Genomic DNA, 20,583 nt, shown 5'->3' with positions numbered 1-20,583 from the left:
GTTAAAGAGGGCTTAATTAAATAGAAGTAATTTAAAATATTAATTCTAAAGTCGATAATTATATTTAAGCGGGACCTAGTATAAATAATTTATCTATTATTAATTATTTTAATTTAAATTATTAAAGAAAGCCTTTTAATTTTTTATCCTTTCGAGGATAAATTCTATTTTAATAAAAATCTCTTATAAAACTTTATAACTCCTTTATTTAATTTATCTTTATATTTATATCGTTTATTAATAGAGAAGTTCGAATATAATTTAAATCTTTATTAAAAGATATTAGTCTTTTAATAAAAGATAATTAATTAAAGGAATTTATTTATAAAGATTAGCTTTAAGCTAATTCTTAGCGAGGAAATATTAAATATTACTCTTCTTCTAAAAAGTATATTTAATTATAAAATATATTAAATTCTATTATATCTTATTATTAAAGATAAATTAGAATTCTTTAGAAAATTATTAATAGAGGAGAATCTCTTTTTTACTAAGATCCTCCTTTATTATAAAACGTTTAAAGTATTCGCTATATTAAAGCGAAAATCTAATCTATTTAATAATATTATAAAGCTTTCTAATAAAGCTTTTTTTCTATTAATATTATAAGATATTATTAAGATCTTTTACTTCTTTAAGGGATTAGGATTCTTATTTAAATACTTTATTATCCTCTTTATAAAAGAATATATAATTAATTAAGTTAAAGATATAACTAAAATAATATATTTACTATTTAATAGTATCTTTAAAGCTTAATAAAGGATTAAGAGATTAAAAGAGCTTTTAATTATAAATATCGTTTATTATAGTATTATTAAATATTAAAATATTTAAATAATTAATAAAATCTTAGTCCTAAATAATCTTAAGAAGGATATTTACTATATTCCTATTTATATAAATATTTATCTACTCTTTAAAGGAGAGGAGGTATTATTATTACTTTTTAGCTTAATTAATAAAATAAATAAATATTATAAAGATAATAAAACGATTTAAGGAAATCTAATAATTATATATAATATATATATTTAAGATCGAATATTATAGTTTTATTTATATTTATTTCTTCTTTTATATAAATAATATATTAAACTTTATTTTTATATTTATTTAATTTTAAAGAAAGCTTTTAAAGATATTAAGATTTAAGTTTTATATTAACTATTATAAGAAAGGATTACTAAAGACGTTAAAAGCTTAATTTATTATAATAATAAAGCTAAAAATAAGCTCTTTAAAGGTATTCGTTTAATTCTTTAAGATAACGAGGGGGCGAATATAAAAAAGTCTTATTAAAGGTATATCTAATAAACTTAGAGAGCTATACTCTTTAGAGGATTTTTCGAATATTTTATACTTCTTCCTTAAATAGTTAGTTATAGAGGTTATTATAGAAGCTCTAAATAACGTTAATTCTTCTCGCCTCTTATCGTAATAATAATATATTTAGAAGCTCTCTCTTAATATATTCGTAGATCTTATAAACTCTATTATAAAAGTACTATAATCTTTAATCTAGCTTATATACCCTCTTAAGCCTTTCTTAGATATTAAGGAGTTAAGAGTAAAGTAACGTTTACGCTATATTATAATTAGGAGCTTAGAGTCGCTTAGAGGGAGGGAGGTTAATTTAGCGAACTAAGCGAGGATTAAGGAGGTCGGACGTACTTTAAATAAAGTAAAGGATATATTAACGATAATAGAAGCGTTAATAATAATTTAAGGGCTATAAAAGCTCTTTTAATAGTAATATAAGTAAGTTAATTAAGTAAGAGTCGAGTAACGTTAATAGAAGTATTTATACTTATACCTATATTTATATATATACGAATTCCGATTTAAAAAGTCTCGTATTCTTAAGGAAGCTAGTCTTAGACTTTATAATACTAAGTTAATAGAACTATTTCTAAAAGAGGTATTTATAGCTTAATTAATAGGATCTCTAGATATATATCTAGAGATAATAGGTTCGAATCCCGTTCTAAGCGTTTATATTTCTAATCGTAAACTTCTATTTACGATTAAGAACTTAATATTTTTTTTAAGGGTACTAAGGTCGGAATATATATATATTCCGACCTTATATAGATATTTAGCTATTTAGTAAATCTAAACTATAATATAGGCCTATATTTAGCTATTTAGTAGGATCTATAGGGGCTATTTATTTTACTATTTAACTATTTAATTTAAGTATATTTAGTTAGGCGGCAGCGCTAGTTAAAGCATAAGTGAGTTTTCACGTATAAGCTCAAAGAAAGTGACATTCCAAATTACTCGCATTCGCTCTCCAAGCAGCTATCGGGACTCTGTGCTGGAATTTGTGGTTGAATCATTATAGCCATAGACTGATCAGAGGATGTTGTAGAAGTCACAGTCTGTATCGACCAATCAACCCCTCATCGACCTATCATCGGCATGTTGCAGCGCTATGGCAGTCGTCGTAGAATCTATGTGGGGCAGTATCACTTGGACTGGGCACTTGGCACCGTTTCCGTGTACCGTTCAATGATACTGAGTGTAGGTCTGAACAGGACCAAGAGCCGATTACTGTATGTTGCAGAACTGGGCTTACAACAGCTGGGCAAACCTAATTCGGGCTCTTTATCCTGGATGGACATCCCTTGGCATGGGAGACTTGAATGGTTATTTTCGCAGCGCCAAAGTAAACCTAGGTACTCCGAATGGGAATGAATGAAAGGAGAAGGCAGGAATTGGTTGGATCAATGCCTAAATCATGTGAATATCGCTGGTGTACACCGTCTTCTTCCCCCAGTACGCCCACTCTTTCTTCCCGTCAAGTTTGATCTGCGACCAGTCCTTCCAATAGTCTCTCGCGTCATGCCCTGATGTACTTGAAAAAGCACTTATCCGGGTGAAATGTATATGGTACGAGACCAACACTGACCCGGGCCCGGCGGGCTATGATCGGTCGATGGACCATCCATGTGTGAGACTGATTGTTGGTGTGGCCGAGAGGAAGAGGTGGGTTCTTCGCTAGGGTCATCCTAGCTCCTCGAGAGTGGCATTCATGGCTGACTTTAGAAATCGGTCTGTCGCTATTGAGTTTGTTGCGATCCGGAATCAAGTCTTCTTCGATCAAGATGTTGTTTCAGTGACCGTTGATATTGCTCCTGCGGGATCATCCTTGTTGCGCTGATGAGCATGACGTGAAGGACGTACGTAGTCTGGGGGGAAAACTCGACCCGTCGGCTGGTGTTGTTGGAGATCCAAACTGGCAGCTCGGCACGTGACAACGGTTAGTATCGGCGGTCAAGCAAAATACCTGGGTATCAATCATATAATGATCCGTTCATCACGAGCCCTCTTGGCCTCCAGGTGCTGTCGGTCTCGTTCAGCCATAGGCTCGGGGCTATTTCCTGAGTCATGAGTAGGCGTTTCTTGCGATGTTGAATAGAAATCCTATGTCAAGGATGGTGGTATTCCAGCGACATTGTCTTAAATAATAGGAACAGCCTTTGAAAACATCATGATTCGTACCAGGGGCATCGCGTCGCCTTCATTGGCTGTTGGCAAAATCACCGTTCTGTGTCCATGGCATTGCTGTGTGGTAGGGGCTGCCTAGAGCGAGTACGTCGGTGCGGAAAGAGCATGTTCCAGTTTCCAGTCCCAAATTTTAGCCCCAATCATGCACACAAATACCTTCTCAACCTCTCTGCAACTAGGACTGCCAAGAAGAGTGCGATCTTGAATCTTCTGCAAGGCACGCCCGCTCACGTATTGGCTCACGCATTGGAGTCCAATTCTTGGCTTGGTGGCTTGTGATCCTGAGACTCTCCATCTTTGCATTTGACAACCTCAACGGAAGTTAGACGCATCTTGTTGTCCACTGTTATGTCCCCGACGCGGCGTTTCAGCTCGACGGTCATGAGATTCCAATGACACGAGGCATCGAACAAGACCCCGCTATGTAGCAGATACACAGTCCTGTGCCAGGAGTGGAGCAGTGCCTGGACAGTAGAACAAGGGAGTTGCCAAGGACCCAAAGGATGTAGCCAAGACGGCAAGCAAGCTTGACGGGCGATCGGGAGCCGCATCCACGGTATTTAGTCGTCTTGGCATCAAATGGCTCCTTCAACGGATCAAGATTCTTCGTTGAGCAGAGGAATTTCGCGTCGCGCTTGTCAGAGGACGAACTCATGGAACAAGAGGAAGGTAACAATAAGCTCAAGAATACAGTCACAGCTAGCGCGACCAGTGTGGCTCTCAATTTCGGGGCAGCCAAACCTTAACGCGTCGTCTGACTCGCCTGAGAGGACGCCACCAACAGAGCCGTTGGTCCTTGCGCCTGTTTTGCTGCTCGGGTTCCGCCACGAGCTTTCCATCAAGGTTTGGGATCTCCGCGCTGGCGTCTACCTTGCTTTCACTGCAGTCGCTACACTGTAGTCGCTACACTGCAGTCTTTGTCCGGCCCGTCCGACGAAGACCTCAGACCAGCTATCCAATCGTCGATGGCGAGACCGACATTCGTGAGAATCAGCATCGCGCCAGTTCGTCTGAAGAAGAAGAAAAACGTCTCGGCAACACGGCACTGGATTTTGCCCCTCACAAATGGGCCCCGGCTCGTTCTTCTCGAGCTTCCACATTGATTCTAGCTCCCCCCTCTCCGCAATGATGGCGCTCTGTCGATCGGGCAAGCTGTAAGGCCCGGCTGGGGTCGTAATCAGCCGTCAGGCCTATATCGTATCGCTGGTTGGCGGACAGAGATTCAATGGGCTGCAAATGACCCTGATGGGCCTAAGCAGGGGGCACCAGTCATCGTCATGCCAAGCCATTACTGTCCTTCCCGTTACGGCAGCCACCCGCACAACGGCTTGGTGGGTAAACCGCGTTACACATGGGGCCGTTGCTTAGTGGTGGCTATCACGCAATAGTGAACACGACGGGGCGAGACTTGCGCCCAGCATCTCGGTCGGGGCATCGTTCTGAGCACCACAAGTCAACGCGAACACGGCGAGCGATCCAGACCCCTTCCGATGCAGTCTGGTGGCATTGGGTTCCATCGAAGGCAGGTGGAACTGGATACTACGGAAATCCTTCATGTGAGTGGCGCCTGCCGGTTCGCGAGCATGCTGCTCCCAGCTGGCGCTTGCCCCTCCCTGGTTGCTGGTCACACAGGTGTCTGCCATGGTCATCGTTGCTACCTCTCGAGCTATCTAGCTGGGGTAGGTTGGTTCGGGAAGGGCCATTCGGGGGCAATTGCGACAAGAGTAGCAGGGGCATCACTTGCCTGAACAAAACATAAATACACCCTTCGCAGCCCCCCCTCAGCTATGGACAGCCTCTCTTGCTCTCCTCCTCTAGCCTCAAGCCATTGCCCGCTCCCAGGCCATCGGATTCCCTTTCCCTGCCCTTTCCCGTCCCCCGACACCTCCCGCTCCCTCCTCTGGTCATCTACTACAAGCTATGCGCTTCAACACCCTCGCCAGCGCGGCTCTGGCCGCCAGCTCGGCCGTCATGGCCAAGGAGCTGCCCAAGAACGAGGAGCTGGCCGCCGAGCTCTACGACTCAGGCGTCATCCACGAGCAGATGATGGCCAAGAAGATGGCCCACTGGACCGCCGAGTTTGAGGCCGGTCTGCTGCAGTCTTCCAAGTGGCCCCGCCTCAACTACACCAAGTGTGTCAATGGCTACGCCGAGGCCATCAAGGGTGACCCTCTGCACAAGTTCAAGTGCAAGAACGTGAGTCTCTGCTCTTTTCTTCTATCTGTTCACACGTGCTGACAATGGCAGATCGACCTGTACGACTTCATCAACCACAGCGAGCTTGGATCGCCCAACTCGGACGCTTCCTTCCGCACCGGCTCCTCCGCCTGGGGTTGGACCGACCCCGAGTCTGGCCGTGAATTCGTCACGAGCGGCATGTACGATGGCGCCGCCTTCCTCGAGGTTCTCCCCGAGGGTCGTCTCCTTCACCTCGGCTTCCTGCCGTCATATGCCCCCACCGGCCCCCGCTCTCTGTGGAAGGAGATTCGCTCGTACAAGAACTACATGCTCATCGGATCCGAGCTTGAGGGTCACGGCATCCAGATCTTCGACATGCGGAAGGTAGGCTTCTAGCCCGATACACCCTCTAGAGCAGTATCGTACTGACAGACACAGCTCCTCACCATCAAGGCCGCCGACGCCCCCGTGCGCTTCTCCAACGAGAAAGATCTCACAGGTCACTTCGCCGACCTCCCCGTGGGCCGCAGCCACAACGTCGTGATCAACGAAGAGGCGAACTACGGTGTCGCTGTGGGCGCCGCGCCCCGCAACGGCACCTGCAAGGCCGGTCTCATCTTCTTCGACCTGACCGACCCATTCAAGCCCACAAGGCTTGGTTGCAACGGCGAGGACGGCTACGTCCACGACGCCCACTGCCTCATCTACCGTGGTCCCCACAAGAAGTACGAGGGCCGCGACATCTGCTACGGCTACAACGAGGACACCCTCACCATCTACGACGTCACCGACAAGGCAAACTCCAAGATCATCTCCATCACCTCGTACGAGGGCGCGACCTACACCCACCAGGGTTGGGTTCTGGATGTGAACAACCAGGAGTACCTGTTCCTTGACGACGAGATTGACGAGGTACTTTCATCTTCACTCTTCTTTCTCAAGACTCCGTGCTGACCCATTTACAGGAAGAGAGTGCTGGCCCCGCTGCTGACGGCTACCCTGTCACTTACATCTTCGACATCCGCGATCTCGAACACCCCAAGCAGACCGGCCTGTACAAGGCTGCGGTCCGCGGCATCGACCACAACCAGTACATCCGCGACGGCCTGAACTTCCAGTCCAACTATGGTGCTGGTGTCCGCGTCTACGATGTCAGCTCCGTGCCTGAGGACCCCACTGGTGACTCGGTCTGCGAAGTTGCTTTCCTCGACATCTACCCTGAGGATGACAACGAGCCCGGTGGTGGTATCGTTCAATATTCGGGTACCTGGGCCTCTTACGCGCAATTCGACTCGGGCTATATCTTCATCAACACGATCGAGCGCGGCGCCTTCCTCGCCAAGCTGACCAAGCGCGAGAGGTGCAAGCCCAAGAGCTGCAACGCCGACAACTGTCTTCGTGCCCTCCGCTCCAGCTCGGTCAAGGGCCGTCTCGAAGAGAGCCAGGAGTTCTGCGCCGGCTTCCTCGATGGCTGGAACGCCCAGGTCACCGCTGTCCCCGAATACGCCCAGAAGGCGTGCCCTACCAATGTCATCTCGCGTGTCAGCTCGGCGTGCTCGTGCCTGCCTACCGCGGCCCCCACAACGGCTTAGACGGTCGAAATGGCGACTGAGATGTCCGCTTCGGTATCCGGGGATGAGTATCCTAAGGTGATTAGCGGACCTGGCGATACTGCCAGTGTTTCGTCCATCGTGTATCTTCCAACCGCCGAGTGCGAGGCTCTTTGAAATGTATCATGGGAAACATGAAAATGAACGTTGGATATCACCCATGCTACAACACCTTGGATTGTCAGGGCATGTTTATGGCTAATCCATACTGTCAATAGTGTAATGAATAATGAATACGATATGTCAAGGATGTCCAGTAATGCAATTGTATGCAGTTGTCCTGATGAAGTTTCCATCCACGTTGGGCGTTAGAAAGCATTGAAGTCGAACAAAATTTGTCCTCATATCCACCACCAAACGAGGACTTGGTGAGCTCATTTTCAGATGCTTTCCTGTCAGGCAACTCCTCAGAATCACCGACAAACCCCGCGAGCCTACGCCATGCAGGGTTCTCGTAAGAATGCAACCTCAGACCGCCCTCCCAGCACCACAGCTCATCCTGCTGCAGGACGGCACGGCGTCAACCCCGCCAGCTTTCTGCACCCCCTCCTGCGCCAAGACGCGGCATGCCGCCGCCATTGGGCCGCTCCCCTGGCGGGCCACACCCCGCCGAGGCTGAGATGCGTCAGGCCATATTAATCACGGCCTCCTGGCGCAGGACGGGTAGAATACCTTTCCTCGTATTCCAATATTCTCACTGCTTAGGATGAGGGGTAGCACTGCGGTTGAGGATGATTACGGGAGGTGAGAAGATTGGAATCAGGATGTTTGTGCAGTAGTTTGCTGACGCCTGCCGAATCCATGCAGAACAAGTGCGGGCTGAAGTGTTTTCCATGGGAGGGCCGCAGATCCGGCACCATAGGCATGTCGGCGGGACGAAACGGGGATATAAGAGCTGGAGATGTCCCTCTCAGCGGGTCTCAAGACTGTTACATAAAGCTCTCAAAGTATTCTTCGTCCGGTTCCCAACGCCTCCGCAACAAGGCCATCGGTGAACATTGTCACCTGCTTCCACGCCTCCAATGCTGTCCCTCCTCCTCTTCGCCGCTGCGGTGGCTGCGCAGTGCACACTGCCAACCACGCCCCTCGCCTCAACCATCACCGAGCCCTTTGGTATCCAGGTTCAGAACCCGGCGTTTCCCGAAATCCACAACCGCTACCTCTATCTTTGGGATGCCGGCGGCGGCGACAAACATCTCTATCTCAACCCCGCCGGCGTTCCCGCGACGACGCTGACCCTCGACGCCGGCGTTCTCGAATTGGGGCCTCTCTTTGCCGTCATCAATGGCGAGGTGCGTTCCTGACCTGTCCTAGTTGACGTCTTGCTCTAATGAACCCAGTACACCGCCTGGGACAACACGACCAAGCTCTTCACCACGCAGCGCGGCGACCCTCGCGCCATCTTCGAGCCCACCCACGCCTGCAACCCCGACACGACCGCCCCGCAGATCGAACTCGCCTTCACGGGCCGCCAGACGTCCCCTCCAGGCGGTCACATCTGCGTCCGCCTCGCCTCGGGCAACAGGCACGAGTTCCGCTACTCGCCGCCGCAGAACCCGGCCCACGACCCCTCCCGTCCGTGCATCCCCGTCGTCCTGGCCCTCACGCGCGACGTGCCGCCCCCGCAGCCCGCGCCGACAACAATTACAACAATTACAACGACGACGACGACGACGACTGCCGGTCCCCCGGTCGTCCCGTCCGCCACGGCGGCGCCGGCTCCCTTCCGGGACGTGACGGCCCTGGGCTGGCGGTTCGTCGGGTGTGCGCCCGAAGAGGGCCCCGCGGGCGACGGCCTTGGGCGGACGCTCGGCGGGGCGCTGCACGCGGACGATGGGCTGACGAACGAGGTCTGCGTTGCGTTCTGCCGGGGCCGTGGGTTCCGGTTTGCCGGGTCCGAGTACCGTCGTGAGTGCTGGTGCGGGAACACGCTGGCGGAGACGAGGGTGCCTGGGACGACGGCCGCGAGCCTGGCGGGGTGTCGGCTTCCTTGCGCGGGAGACGGGGCGCAGATTTGCGGAGGGAGGGGGTGGATGAGTTTGTATGAGGCTTGTGTGGAGGGGGGGTCGTGTGTGAATGCTGAGTTTGAGTCGTGAGGCTTTGACGGCCCAGGGCTCGATTTTGATGGAGGATGCGCCTTACTCCATGGCGAGAGGTGAGATGCCGTGAAGGGTATATAGAATAGTACCTTACTCCATTGTACTGCTCCCTCCTTTTCGTTCCATCTGTTGAGATGTTCCCTGAACGCTCCATCGAAGGAATCAAATTGTTGAGGGAGGTGCTGCTGTCACGATGAAGTGCGGATCTCATGTCTTTGTTCGGAACAGAATATCTCATTGATGATGATGATGAATCATTCAACGCCACTGTAAATCCTATATAGGCAAAAAGGCGCCCGCGCCGCCACACTCCGTCGTCCGTTTAAGAAGGCTATATGCAAGTATGGAATATCTCATTGCCGGAGCGTGAGGGTGAGAAGAGTGAAGAGGTCTTCCGGAGGGGATATCCGCGGTCATTTGATAGGGCCCTCCGCAGCTCTTATATACTTCCTCTCGTATCCCAAGCCCGTAGCTCCGTAAGTGCCTCCTGTCACTCATGCCATCGTTGCAGCCCGCCGGAGCTGAAGAGCCGGCGCGATCAATGCAAATGATTAACCTTGAAGAGACACGATAATTTTAGTCCATGCGCCGTAAACGTCAAACAGGTAGTCTAGGCACGTTGTATGATTAAACCTTGTTGCGGATGTCAACGCTGGAAGTTTCAAACTCAGCCGTGAGAGGCTCGCCAAGGAGGCCGTCCGAGGGCTATAGAATGATCCGCTGAGGCCAATGCGATTCAGGATATGCGTAATGCTCACGTAGACATTCCCAGCAAACGCTCCCTTGCACGTCATCCAGTATCAGTGCTGCGTGTCCATTGCCCTGTTGGATCAAGATGGAAACCGCGGCCAGACGAGCCACCCAATTGCGCTTCGTCTGCAGTACACCAATGCAAGGTGGTGGATCGAGAAATTCATCCCAGGACTTGATCGATACGGTACTCTGATTCCGGGAGGACGCATTGAAATTCCTTGGGCAATCGCAGGGAAACGAGATGATGTCCGGACGATCGGTCTCGATGCCCAGGACATCAATATCGGCGACCCACGCGCCCTGGTGCTGGACAGAAACAACCGATTCGAGCAGGAAGATTTCTTGGTCGATTTCTCCAGTGCACTCCCAATCTAGTGGAATCTTCCACGTGGTGAAAGACAGGTGTAGAGACGTTCCTTCAAACGTGTTGACCTCCACGCCATCATATTCAAGGTGCGCCACCTTGGATGCGTCAAAACCTGGCGGCCGTATTCGAGGTTCTCTCGGGGATACCATGAAGACCATGCCCGCATGGCCTACATTGCCCACCAGGTGTCTGATTCCGAGCTGCCGCGACACGTCGCTGGGATCCGAAAGGAGTATCTCTGATACGAAAATAGAATCCTCCGAGCATAAAGCGACCACCTCGGCCAACTGGCCGGGCTCAATATTGAAGCGGCCAGACTCGAACATGGCCACACAAGCAAACATGTTGGCGCGCTTCATCTCATCCATGTAAGAAGCGGGGTGGCGCATAGCCCTGTAAGAATCATGCGCGGAGTCGCGGGCGGCTTTCATGCGCGGAGGCAGCCAAAGAGCCTTCAGCAACTCTTGTTCCAGTATTCGAAGGGAGACAGTAGCTCGGGGAAGAGCTTCATAAACGTGGCTCGCAACCTCGAGGATTTGCAGAGAAAGAGTCCACAGCGGTGAGACGCGAGAAGCAACTGTGATCACGGAGAAGCACCCAGACGGATCGTAAGATGCATCGAGATCACCGTGTTCTGACTGCAACACGTAGTCGATCGCACGTTTGTTTGTTGGCGTCCATGCTATTTTTTCATCGATCGAGCCAGTCGAATGAGGTTGTTTTCGCTTCAAGCTTTGGCTGCTGATGCGAGCTTTGGTGTGGCGACGAGCGTATAGACGAGCGCTTATGTCCCCCGGCGACTCCTACAAACGTCGAAATATCATTGGTGAGTCTTGGAAAGATGGACTTCTGGCTCTTTCAGAGCTCGGGTTAGAGACTCACCACAAGAGACGTGACTAGATACCTGTAAACCTTGTCTGCAGACACGCTGTTCTTGAGCCATGAAATGCTCTCTGCTAGTGATTCAACTTGGTTGAGTTGAAGACGGCGCAGCTCGCGCTCCAAAGCCAGGGTGCAAGCTGCGTGCTTCTCAGCTCGCACCCACAGCCCAAAATCATGATAGGCAGAAGATCCCAACGGGTATAAGCCGAGGAACTCTGCACGTTCAGAGAACAGTGCGTCAAGACTTATCTCAATGTTGGATCCGGTGTTGGCTGTCGACAGGATTGTGTCATTTTCCTGAACGATGATTCTGCAAATCTCGCCCCTAGATTCGATGAACTGGCGTCGTTCCTGTAAATAATGCTTTTGAGGAGAGGCGACATCTGCGTCATCAGACTGCCTGATGTCAAATAGCCATGTGACATGGCGCTTACCCACCCATCCACAGTTCTCTACTGATGGGTAGGATTTGACAAGATGTTCTTCAATGGGGCTCGTAGTCGCATACTCTCTGTGAGTCCCATGGTAATATGCTACGATGGCCTCGTCACCTTCGAGCTGAAGAAGGGAGCTGATGTGGCGCAGGTAGTCAATAGCGGAATCAATATCCGTAGAATGGCTCAGAGCTCTCATGATATGCGGATTGTTGAGTCCAAAATATGGCGCTGCTGCCGTATATTGAATCTCATCACTTCCATGAGGTCCGCTTTTTCCGAGAAAGTTCGCACCCCTTCTCCAGCCGTACTTGACGAGGTTTTGCTCACCCTCGCCGATGTCAGTCACAGCTGAACAGAGACGAAGAAGCCAGGACAACCGGTCATCCTTTCCGTCTCTTGGCCTTAACCGACTCAGCTGAACCAGGCCTCGGCTAAGCGTTCTGCCCAGTTCCTGGAACCAAAGCAGACTTACCTCGAACTGTCCATACAGTACGTTCCACTCACGAAAGATGGCTCCAATTGTCACAAGCCACAGCTGGGGCATAGTTATCCGATTCTGCATCTCCTCGTCGCTCCGAACAGCAACTGGCGCGCCATAATAGCGCAAGTGAGACAGAGCCAGTGACCATCGGAGATAATTGTCGGAGGGCGTGCCGTTGTATTCCAACCCAAGGCTGAGTACTCCCGAGCTGGGAAACAGCCCGTCTTGAAAAGACACCTTGGTCGCCTTTTCCTGAAAAACAATCATTTCCGGGTAAAGATGCCAAGCAGAAATGCCCCGGATGACGGCTCGATCGCAAGCCTGCTGAGGGATGTTGCACAAAAGTTTCTCGAGAACTTCCATCGCGCGCGTCCACGTCAAGATGACCGTGCCGTAGGTCGACCCGCCCCTGGGGTACGGGATTGTGAGATTATTGGATATGAGGGCGAACTGAACCCGTTTGGACGCCATCGACTCACCAGCCCTTCTGATCCAGGACCTCACGCTCGCGTCCCAGGAAGCCAGCTCTGCCCGGGCGAATTCCTGCCTTGCCGCCGCCAGCGTCTGCAGACTCAACATCTTATTGTCTTTCTGCTGGGCCTGGATTTGCTCCTTTCGCTCGTCGATAAGCTCCACCCAGATCGAGATGGCGGTTTTGGCATCCCAAGCATCGGCCAGCATGCATGCGAGAAGCAAAACGCCAATGGATGGAGATCCCGATGTGGCAGCAGCCCAAATCGACGTGCAGTCAGCGCCGATGAACGGTCGGAATGGTCCGTCTTCATCCGTGCCCTGAGGGTTGACTTTGGGGAGCGCGAGAATCTCCGACACGCGTTTGCCGTATGCTTTGATGAGATTTGGCGTATCAGGAATCACCTCATTGAAGAGAAAGCCGAGTTTGCAGGCCGTTCTGTGGATGGATCCGCTCTCTGCTTCCACCCTTCTCTTGACGGTCAACGCCGAACCGACTGGGACGAACTCGGGCGATGGGTCACAGCGCCAGAAGCAAACGTCGACGTTCAGGTTCACTAGAGCTACCGTGTTCTCATTCGTGAAGGAGGCACCAGAAAAATTGATCTTCCCGATTGAAGCCATCCTGATCGTGTTGTAGGCCAGCCGGGTTTGGGGAACCACCTATAGAAGTTGATGGTCGCGGCTATGCTGCATAAGATTGACTGTGCATTTGAGAAAGCGACTTGCTTCATCATCCATAGGACTTGCTTTTTAATTAAATACAGATCATAGGAACTTGGGACCAATGTTGACTCGGCGGTTCCAGAGGGACAACATCGTAGGTAAGGCCACCAATCCCACGCGTACACGACTGGAAATCTGCCTTGAGCATGCGCCACATCGCCATGGCGAGGGGAAGGCTTGCCCGATGAGGATATCCGCGGCCAGGCTACCGCCTCGCGCAGGCAATGCAGCCAGATCCCGATAGGCGGTGAGTCCACTAGTCCGATCCAGCTGATGCATTCAGAAACGTAGACACAAGATCACCGCAGTTTTAGCTGGTCCATTATCATTGACTACCTAATTCACTCTGTCACTGTCTCTGCCTCTGGCTGCGGCCTTACTCTGGCCAGTCACAGATGCGTGATGGCATGCATCATACCAACCAGTCATGGCCTTTCAAAGCGCTTGATAGCTGAGTTCCTGCCGCCCGTTGACAAGAACCGTTTTAGCTTCTTCTCCTCAGCTTAAGAGTCCACCATCCATGCTCACGACTTTGGGGACCTGGTTCTTCAGTCACAGAGATGCAAGGTTGGTTAGCTCATCCTTGCAGAGTGCCCCGATTCTTACTTCTCGGGTGGTATTGGAAGTCGCTCAATTATGAAAGGGCCTGCTACACTCTGGATGATGTGTGGAAACCAGGTAGCTACATAGGGCCATTAATCACAACAGAAGGGATGCTGCTCACGTGGACCAAGATCAGTGTCCTAATGAAGACCAGATTCCTACTGCTGGCGACGTAACGGCGCGTCAACCCTGATACCCATGTCACCATTCTCACGGACGCACCCGAGGGGCGCGCACCATCGCCTCATCGCCCCACCATCAGCCCATCCTCACCACGACCTCGTGCCATGCGGTCTTCGCTCACCATCAGCTCACACTTTCCGCAGACGGATGCCCAATAGCCCACTCGATATTTCTCATCTCGGTGACGTCGCTTGACGGGAAGCCATGGCTCAAATACACTGCCCGCGCGCCTCTGCCGGGCAAACAGCAGCATTGCTCAGCGCGTCCTTACCTACTGGCTGAAACAACGCACCTCCGAATTCCGCGATTGATCAAGCCGGCAACGCAGAAGAGATCAATATCGAGAAGCAGGCCATCACTCAACACAAAGGAAGAGACTCCAAGATGCCGGCCAAGATGGCGCCCTCCCGTTTGATCGTCCACGTCGACCGCGAAGACCTCTACACGAATCTCGAAGCCCGCATCCGCTACCTGCACTCCTTTCTCGACTTCAGCAGCAGTACGTCCCACATCCTGACCCCCCTTTACGCCCCTCACCTCTGAGCTGCAGCCTCTTGCGGAAAAGAGAAGAGGAAGTAGAAGTAGAAGTAGAACAAGCTGACACGCCCCCCCCCGGCAGAGGACATCGAAGCCCTGACCTCGGGCGCAAAATACATCAAGGCCCTGATCCCAGCCATCGTCAACATAGTCTACAAGAAGCTGCTGCAATACGACATCACAGCGCGCGCCTTCACGACGCGGTCGACCTCCTACTCGGGGCCCCTGCCCGCAGAAGACGCCGCGTCCGCAGCGGCCGAGCGGCTCTCGGAAGACTCGCCCCAGATCCTGCACAGGAAGCACTTTCTCCGCGCCTACCTCGCCAAGCTCTGCTCCGACCCCTCGCGCCTCGACTTCTGGGCCTACCTCGACAAGGTCGGCATGATGCACGTCGGGCTCGGCCGCGCCCATCCGCTGCACGTCGAGTACGTCCACCTCGGCGTCTGCCTCGCCTTCATCCAGGACGTCATGACCGAGGCCATCCTGTCGCACCCGCGCCTGGCCCTGCCGCGCAAGATGGCCCTCGTCAAGGCGCTCGGCAAGGTCATCTGGATCCAGAACGATCTCATGGCCAAGTGGCACGTGCGGGACGGTGACGAGTTTCGACCGCCGGGTGACGAGGAGATTGTCATTGAGAGGGAGGGGTATCTGAACGGCAAGAAGATTCTAGACGGAAGCGATGACGAGGGGGACGAGGGCGCCTCCGATGGTCATGCGCAGGGATCTCCGTCAAGGTTGCCAAGGCCGTCGAGCGCGAGTGTGAGTGCGAGTGCTGGCAGTGCACCAACGTGCCCGTTTGCCGGCATGGCGGCTGGTGTTGACGGACTGAGCGTCGGGGAGAAGTCAGCCGGGCACAAGACAACATCAGCGGAGGCGGCCTAGGCCACCCGCCATACGACTGCATAGCGCATCATGACAATGAAATGGTAAGAAGTTCATTATGTAGCCTATATTGTATAATACACCTTGATGACAAACACTGCCATGTAAGATAGACATGTCCACGCTCCACGCTTCAAATCAATTTCACCCTGCAAACCCATCATGTTGCTGACCTAACCCGACCCAGCTCAACTAAGCAGGTTAAGCACCCACATGACACCAAACATCATCGCCACGCGCACCCGCAGGTCATTCGCCCACGTGTGCATGGCCGGCATCAAAGGCCGCACCCGGGCCAGGACGAGCTCGTCAAACTTGGAGTTGACGCTCCACAGCTTTTCCGACTCATTCTCCGCCTCCTGGCCGACAGTGCCATCCGTCACCAGCTTCACCAACGCTCCGGTAGCTTCGGCTAGGCGACTGCTGACCCACAGGAAGATGGGCACGATGAAGACGAGGTCTCGCCACCTGTCGTTGAATAGTGTGCTGTCGCCAGAGAACATGCCCAGACGGAGCACGCCCTTGGTATCTGCCGCGAGGAAGAGATGGAACTGCAGCGTAAAGGTCTCAAGCGAGCACCTGCCCAACCACGCCGCTGCGCTCGAGGTGAAAAACTGAGCGGGTCCGGGCATGTTGCGGACGGCAATGAAACTGAGGATGGGAATCCAAGAGATGTATGGATGCCAAGAGTTGTAGATTTCTTTGGTCGGGAAATATTCCCCACAAGCGTGGTAGTAGCCATACATGGCGACGAGACCACCGACAGCGCCAACATACGAGCTTAATGCCCAGGCACATGCGTTCGGGTAGCGGACGTGTGCAATGGCGGTCAGCATGCCGACGAACACGATGAAGGCGTCGAGGCCCACACGGAACGTCCACTCGTGAAGATTCCACTTGATGTTGCAGAGTAGACGAAGTGCAGTGAAGCTCCATTCGGGAACGGGCGATTTCATCATGCCGAGATATGTGATGAGGGCAGAGATGACGATTTTCCCGAGCAGCGCGCCCAGATTGTCGTTGTGCTGGCGGCCGATGGCGAGAGTGCTGTAAACCACCATGAACCAGAAACTGACAAGTGGAGCAAAGTAGTAGAACATGTAGTCCGTGCCCATGACGTAAGGAAGAGCGCAGCTGAGCAGGTTCAGGCGCAACATGGTAGCTGCGATGCGCTTGAAGCCGAAATCCTTCTTCTTCAGGAAGAAGATGGTATGACCGTAGCCGGTCTGGAAAAGATACGAGGCTACGAGCAGACGGATGAAGATGTAAATGCCGAGATCCTTGGAGGCGCCGGTCCAGTGGTACACGAGAATGGCGGCCTGCATCCAGCCCTTCCACTCCTCCGTCTGGTCCCGAGGAAGGAGAACGTTGACCTCGAGGGCCTTCTGCGGAGCAATGGTGTCAGGCTGAGGAGCAGCCCTGGAGCGGCGGATGGTGAAGAGGAAAACGAGGACACAAATGGCGGTCATGACGGTGAACTCATCGTACACGAACATTTTCGAGGCCTTGGCGAGGAACTGTGTGCGGTCGGCGTGGTAGCAGGCTAACAGAGCCGTCACGAACAGGCCCGTCTCCATGTCGAAGGGGGCACGGCGGCCGACGCGCGCCTTAAGGATGCCGTAGGTCTCATAGACGACGCATGCAATGACATAGCAGGTGCCGAAGAACAGGAACATGAGCTGGACCAATGAAGGACCGCCGTAGTTGGTGCAGCAGGTCCTGTTGTGGGGGTAGCCATCCATGGCATCGAGTTTGGCGTTGCAGCGGGCGTTGAGCAGAATGGTGGCCTTGGTCTCGGCGACCGAGTCAATCACATGGAAGCCCGTCTCGTGACGGTCGACCATGGCGGCGGGTTCGGTGCGGGAGAGGGCGGGGAACGCCCAGAGCAGGTTGAGGCTGCGTTCATCGCGGACGCTGTCGAGGTACTCGTCCATCGATTCCACCTCACCGACGTGAAGACCCTTGGGGCCCTTGCGCTTGCTGGGAAGATCGTCATAGTAGGGAGGGGCGATGGGCGCGATGAAGACCTCGTTGCCGATGCCATCACCGGGGATCATGGGGCGTTTGCCGAATTCGGGGTAGTCCTGCTGGCGCAATATAGCAGTCACGTTGTCGATGGCCGAGCTGAACTGTTGCAGGGACTCCTCCTCGAAGTAACGAAGAGCCCACCAGCTGCCGAAGCCGATCATGGTCAAGGCGGCTGCCTTTTGCTCCGAAACGGGGACAGGGTTCTCGCGCTCGTGGCGGAAAAGTTCGAGCTCCTTCTTCAGCTCAACGCCGTCCTTGTCGAGGTCCATGAAGGGGTTCCAAATCTGGCGCATCCGGATGCCGCCAAACTTCATGTCATAGGCAGCATGTGTTGCCGACTCTCTGCGAGTCTTGTTCGCCAGTTCCCTGTCGAGCTGGTCACGTCAGAAAAAAGCAAGATGGGTTTACGCATGGCCGCTGGAGAAATAGCTCGAGCGACAGTCGCTGGAAGGTTTGCGGCGGCAGGAGAGGACTAGCTAGACATACCAGACGGGCCATACCCCAGAAGACCTGACGGGTGGTCGAGTCGCCAGAAAAGACCATGTGCCGGCCCTCCATGCAGCGGTGGATGTCATCGCTCGTGTACTTGCGCATCATGCATCCATCTGGCTGCCAGGTGTTGAAGGGACGGCGGGTGCCGTTGGCATCAACAGGGTCGATCCACTGACCATCGCCAATGAGGGCGCCGCAGCGGTAGGGGTCAACAGAGAAGATGCTGTTGAGGAAGATTGTGCTGAGGAAAACGGCGGAGAACAGAACAGTGGCCACGCGGGGCCAACTGGAGTTGGATGCCATGTCGTGCGGATTGTCTCGGACGGTTCCGTTTGTGGCTTGCGAGCGTGGGAGAAAGAGAGAGGGGTGACTACGTCGGGTGTAGGTGCTTGTATTCGGGCGGGGTCGACCGCACGTTCTGTCCGTGATGCGAGGAGCTGTATAAATTAAAGAACGTCTTTGATCAATGGAAAGTGTCGTCAATGTGGCATTCGGGAATATCGGGTTGCCCGCGAAGAGAAAGTGTGCACCGCCTTCATCAGACCAAGTTCGCTGCTTGGTATCGGTCGGTTTCGCCCGGCAAGAGATGCGCTGTCCGGATGTACAGACGGGAAAAACAGAACAGCTGGCAGGTTGTCACACGAGCCGCGAGAAGAACGAAAGAAAGAACAAAAATGACAGATTCGAGAGGATCCCGACGGACAATAAACAAGGGCAAAGAAAAAGGCTGGCCGTTCCCTCCGAAGTCGAAGATGGGTAGATCAAAGTTTCGCTGCGTGGTAGGGCAGAGAAGAACATTTAACAGACCAAGCACATGCAGACCGGGGGGCATCATGGCCAAGACAGGCTGCAGGTGACTTCCCTGGCGTCCCTTGGCTTCATGGATGGGGGAAGGTACCAGGAACAGGGTAGTGGCTGCCGGAGTAAGGGGCTTTTGGGCCTGCCAAGCAGAGAAGGGAGCAGGATGATTCGGAGAGACGGCTTCTCGGCGGGGATAGAGGGCAGGAGCAGGCGTGGATGGAGAACAAAAGGGTGGGTGGATGTCGGCGACAGCTTGGTCGAAACACCGGGTCTCCACCTCCTGAATGCTTGTCCTACCTACCTACGTACCTTAAAAGGTACCTTAACGTATTTTACCTTGAGGTGCCCGCCTAATTAAGATGCTGTCGGTACCCAGGTACTTACTTAGTGGGAGGTCCGCTGTGCTATCTGGTACCCGAGATAATACCTGTCGGTGGTCCGAGAGAGAAGCGTCAATCAGGCGTGGCAGCCACACTTCCCTACAAAAGGCAAGGAAAGGGCGGCACTTGACCCTAGGTAGTGCAGCCAACCACAACCAAGAAAGGCCGTTGGCTCGCTGCGCTGGAAGGAGGGGGGGACACAAAATACAGCCAGCAGCAGCCACTCGGGCTCGTGACTCGCTGCTGTTAGCGGTGGGTGCAACCACGGCCCCCCTATTGTCCACGCTCCGCTTCCCTCTTTCTGATGACCTGTCATTAGCTCCGTTCTCCCCAACGTTGCTTTTAGGTGGTCTAGAGCCATGCTATCGACCCGGACCCTTTCCGATGACCAGGATTTTCTGTGACCTTAATCCTGATTCACTGCACCGTTGCAGTAACACTAATCTGGCTGGCCCGTTGTTTTTCTCCATCCAGCCCACAGAAGGGCGGTATCAGATTCTGCTCATCACTGCCATGTCTGGTGTTCGCTGCGTAAGCTGTGCGCTCACTGTCATCCTTGGCTGGACACTGGCTGTTTTGGAGTGGGAAGACATGTGCACCACCGATTTCACGGACGGCAGGCCGTTCTCATCGCCAGCAGGCGCTTCACGCAGCGTGGCCACGAATGTCTCCATGTTCTTCCTTGTGTCATCTGTCGCCAAGGGCTGACGCGGTCCACCCCTCCTTTCCCGACAGCATCAGCTCCTTTCCCGACAGCATCAGCACCAACGCAGCATCTCACCCTCGCCTTTCCAGCGCGCGCCCGCTGTGTACAGCACACCACGTCCTTATGGCACCCAAGCCCCCCGGATCAAAATTAGGATCGAGATGCCTTGACGATCAGGGAAAGCAAAACAATGAAAGATCGCTGCCGCGTCACGCACTGTTTTGTCCGTCCCGGCCGGATCTGCATCCCTCTGGCGGCCTGTGTGCTCTGTCCCCCCTCCCGAGCCCCGACGATCCCGTCCACTGGATCAAATTCATCTTGCCCTGCGAGGCTGCCTCGGCGTCCGCCCAGGCCCCGCACCCACTCGCTGGTGGCCACCACCCCACCAGGACGCGACCAGGCGAGTCGTTCTCCACGACTGGCCACCAACGAACGGCCGTCTATCGCCCCCCCC

At 52.5% G+C, this 20,583-nt stretch overlaps 5 protein-coding genes across 5 annotated transcripts; 3 read left to right on the top strand and 2 right to left on the bottom strand.

The window, feature by feature from the left end:
• Positions 1–5,433: 5,433 nt before the first annotated feature.
• Positions 5,434–7,283, top strand: D7B24_005199 (uncharacterized protein; the record flags this gene model as incomplete). Its single annotated transcript, XM_028639358.1, has 4 exons — positions 5,434–5,709; positions 5,761–6,075; positions 6,130–6,603; positions 6,657–7,283. The coding sequence occupies 4 exons, from the start codon at positions 5,434–5,436 to the stop codon at positions 7,281–7,283; spliced, it is 1,692 nt and encodes a 563-aa protein (XP_028496212.1).
• Positions 7,284–8,323: 1,040 nt separating this feature from the next.
• On the top strand, positions 8,324–9,397 carry D7B24_005198 (uncharacterized protein; the record flags this gene model as incomplete). Its single annotated transcript, XM_028639357.1, has 2 exons — positions 8,324–8,593; positions 8,642–9,397. The coding sequence occupies 2 exons, from the start codon at positions 8,324–8,326 to the stop codon at positions 9,395–9,397; spliced, it is 1,026 nt and encodes a 341-aa protein (XP_028496211.1).
• Positions 9,398–10,027: 630 nt separating this feature from the next.
• Positions 10,028–13,610, bottom strand: D7B24_005197 (uncharacterized protein; the record flags this gene model as incomplete). Its single annotated transcript, XM_028639356.1, has 5 exons — positions 10,028–10,105; positions 10,190–11,323; positions 11,403–11,785; positions 11,837–13,454; positions 13,587–13,610. The coding sequence occupies 5 exons, from the start codon at positions 13,608–13,610 to the stop codon at positions 10,028–10,030; spliced, it is 3,237 nt and encodes a 1,078-aa protein (XP_028496210.1).
• Positions 13,611–14,699: 1,089 nt separating this feature from the next.
• Positions 14,700–15,722, top strand: D7B24_005196 (uncharacterized protein; the record flags this gene model as incomplete). The annotated part of the gene is made up of 2 exons (XM_028639355.1): positions 14,700–14,802; positions 14,923–15,722. The coding sequence occupies 2 exons, from the start codon at positions 14,700–14,702 to the stop codon at positions 15,720–15,722; spliced, it is 903 nt and encodes a 300-aa protein (XP_028496209.1).
• A 188-nt stretch (positions 15,723–15,910) lies between these two features.
• Positions 15,911–18,545, bottom strand: D7B24_005195 (uncharacterized protein; the record flags this gene model as incomplete). Its single annotated transcript, XM_028639354.1, has 2 exons — positions 15,911–18,124; positions 18,237–18,545. The coding sequence occupies 2 exons, from the start codon at positions 18,543–18,545 to the stop codon at positions 15,911–15,913; spliced, it is 2,523 nt and encodes an 840-aa protein (XP_028496208.1).
• Between the last annotated feature and the right edge of the window lie 2,038 nt (positions 18,546–20,583).

This window comes from Verticillium nonalfalfae, assembly GCF_003724135.2.
Source record: "Verticillium nonalfalfae strain VnAa140/NRRL 66861 chromosome Unknown scaffold_31, whole genome shotgun sequence".
NCBI classification, from domain to species: domain Eukaryota; kingdom Fungi; phylum Ascomycota; class Sordariomycetes; order Glomerellales; family Plectosphaerellaceae; genus Verticillium; species Verticillium nonalfalfae.
This window is presented reverse-complemented; position numbering and strand designations above follow the sequence as displayed.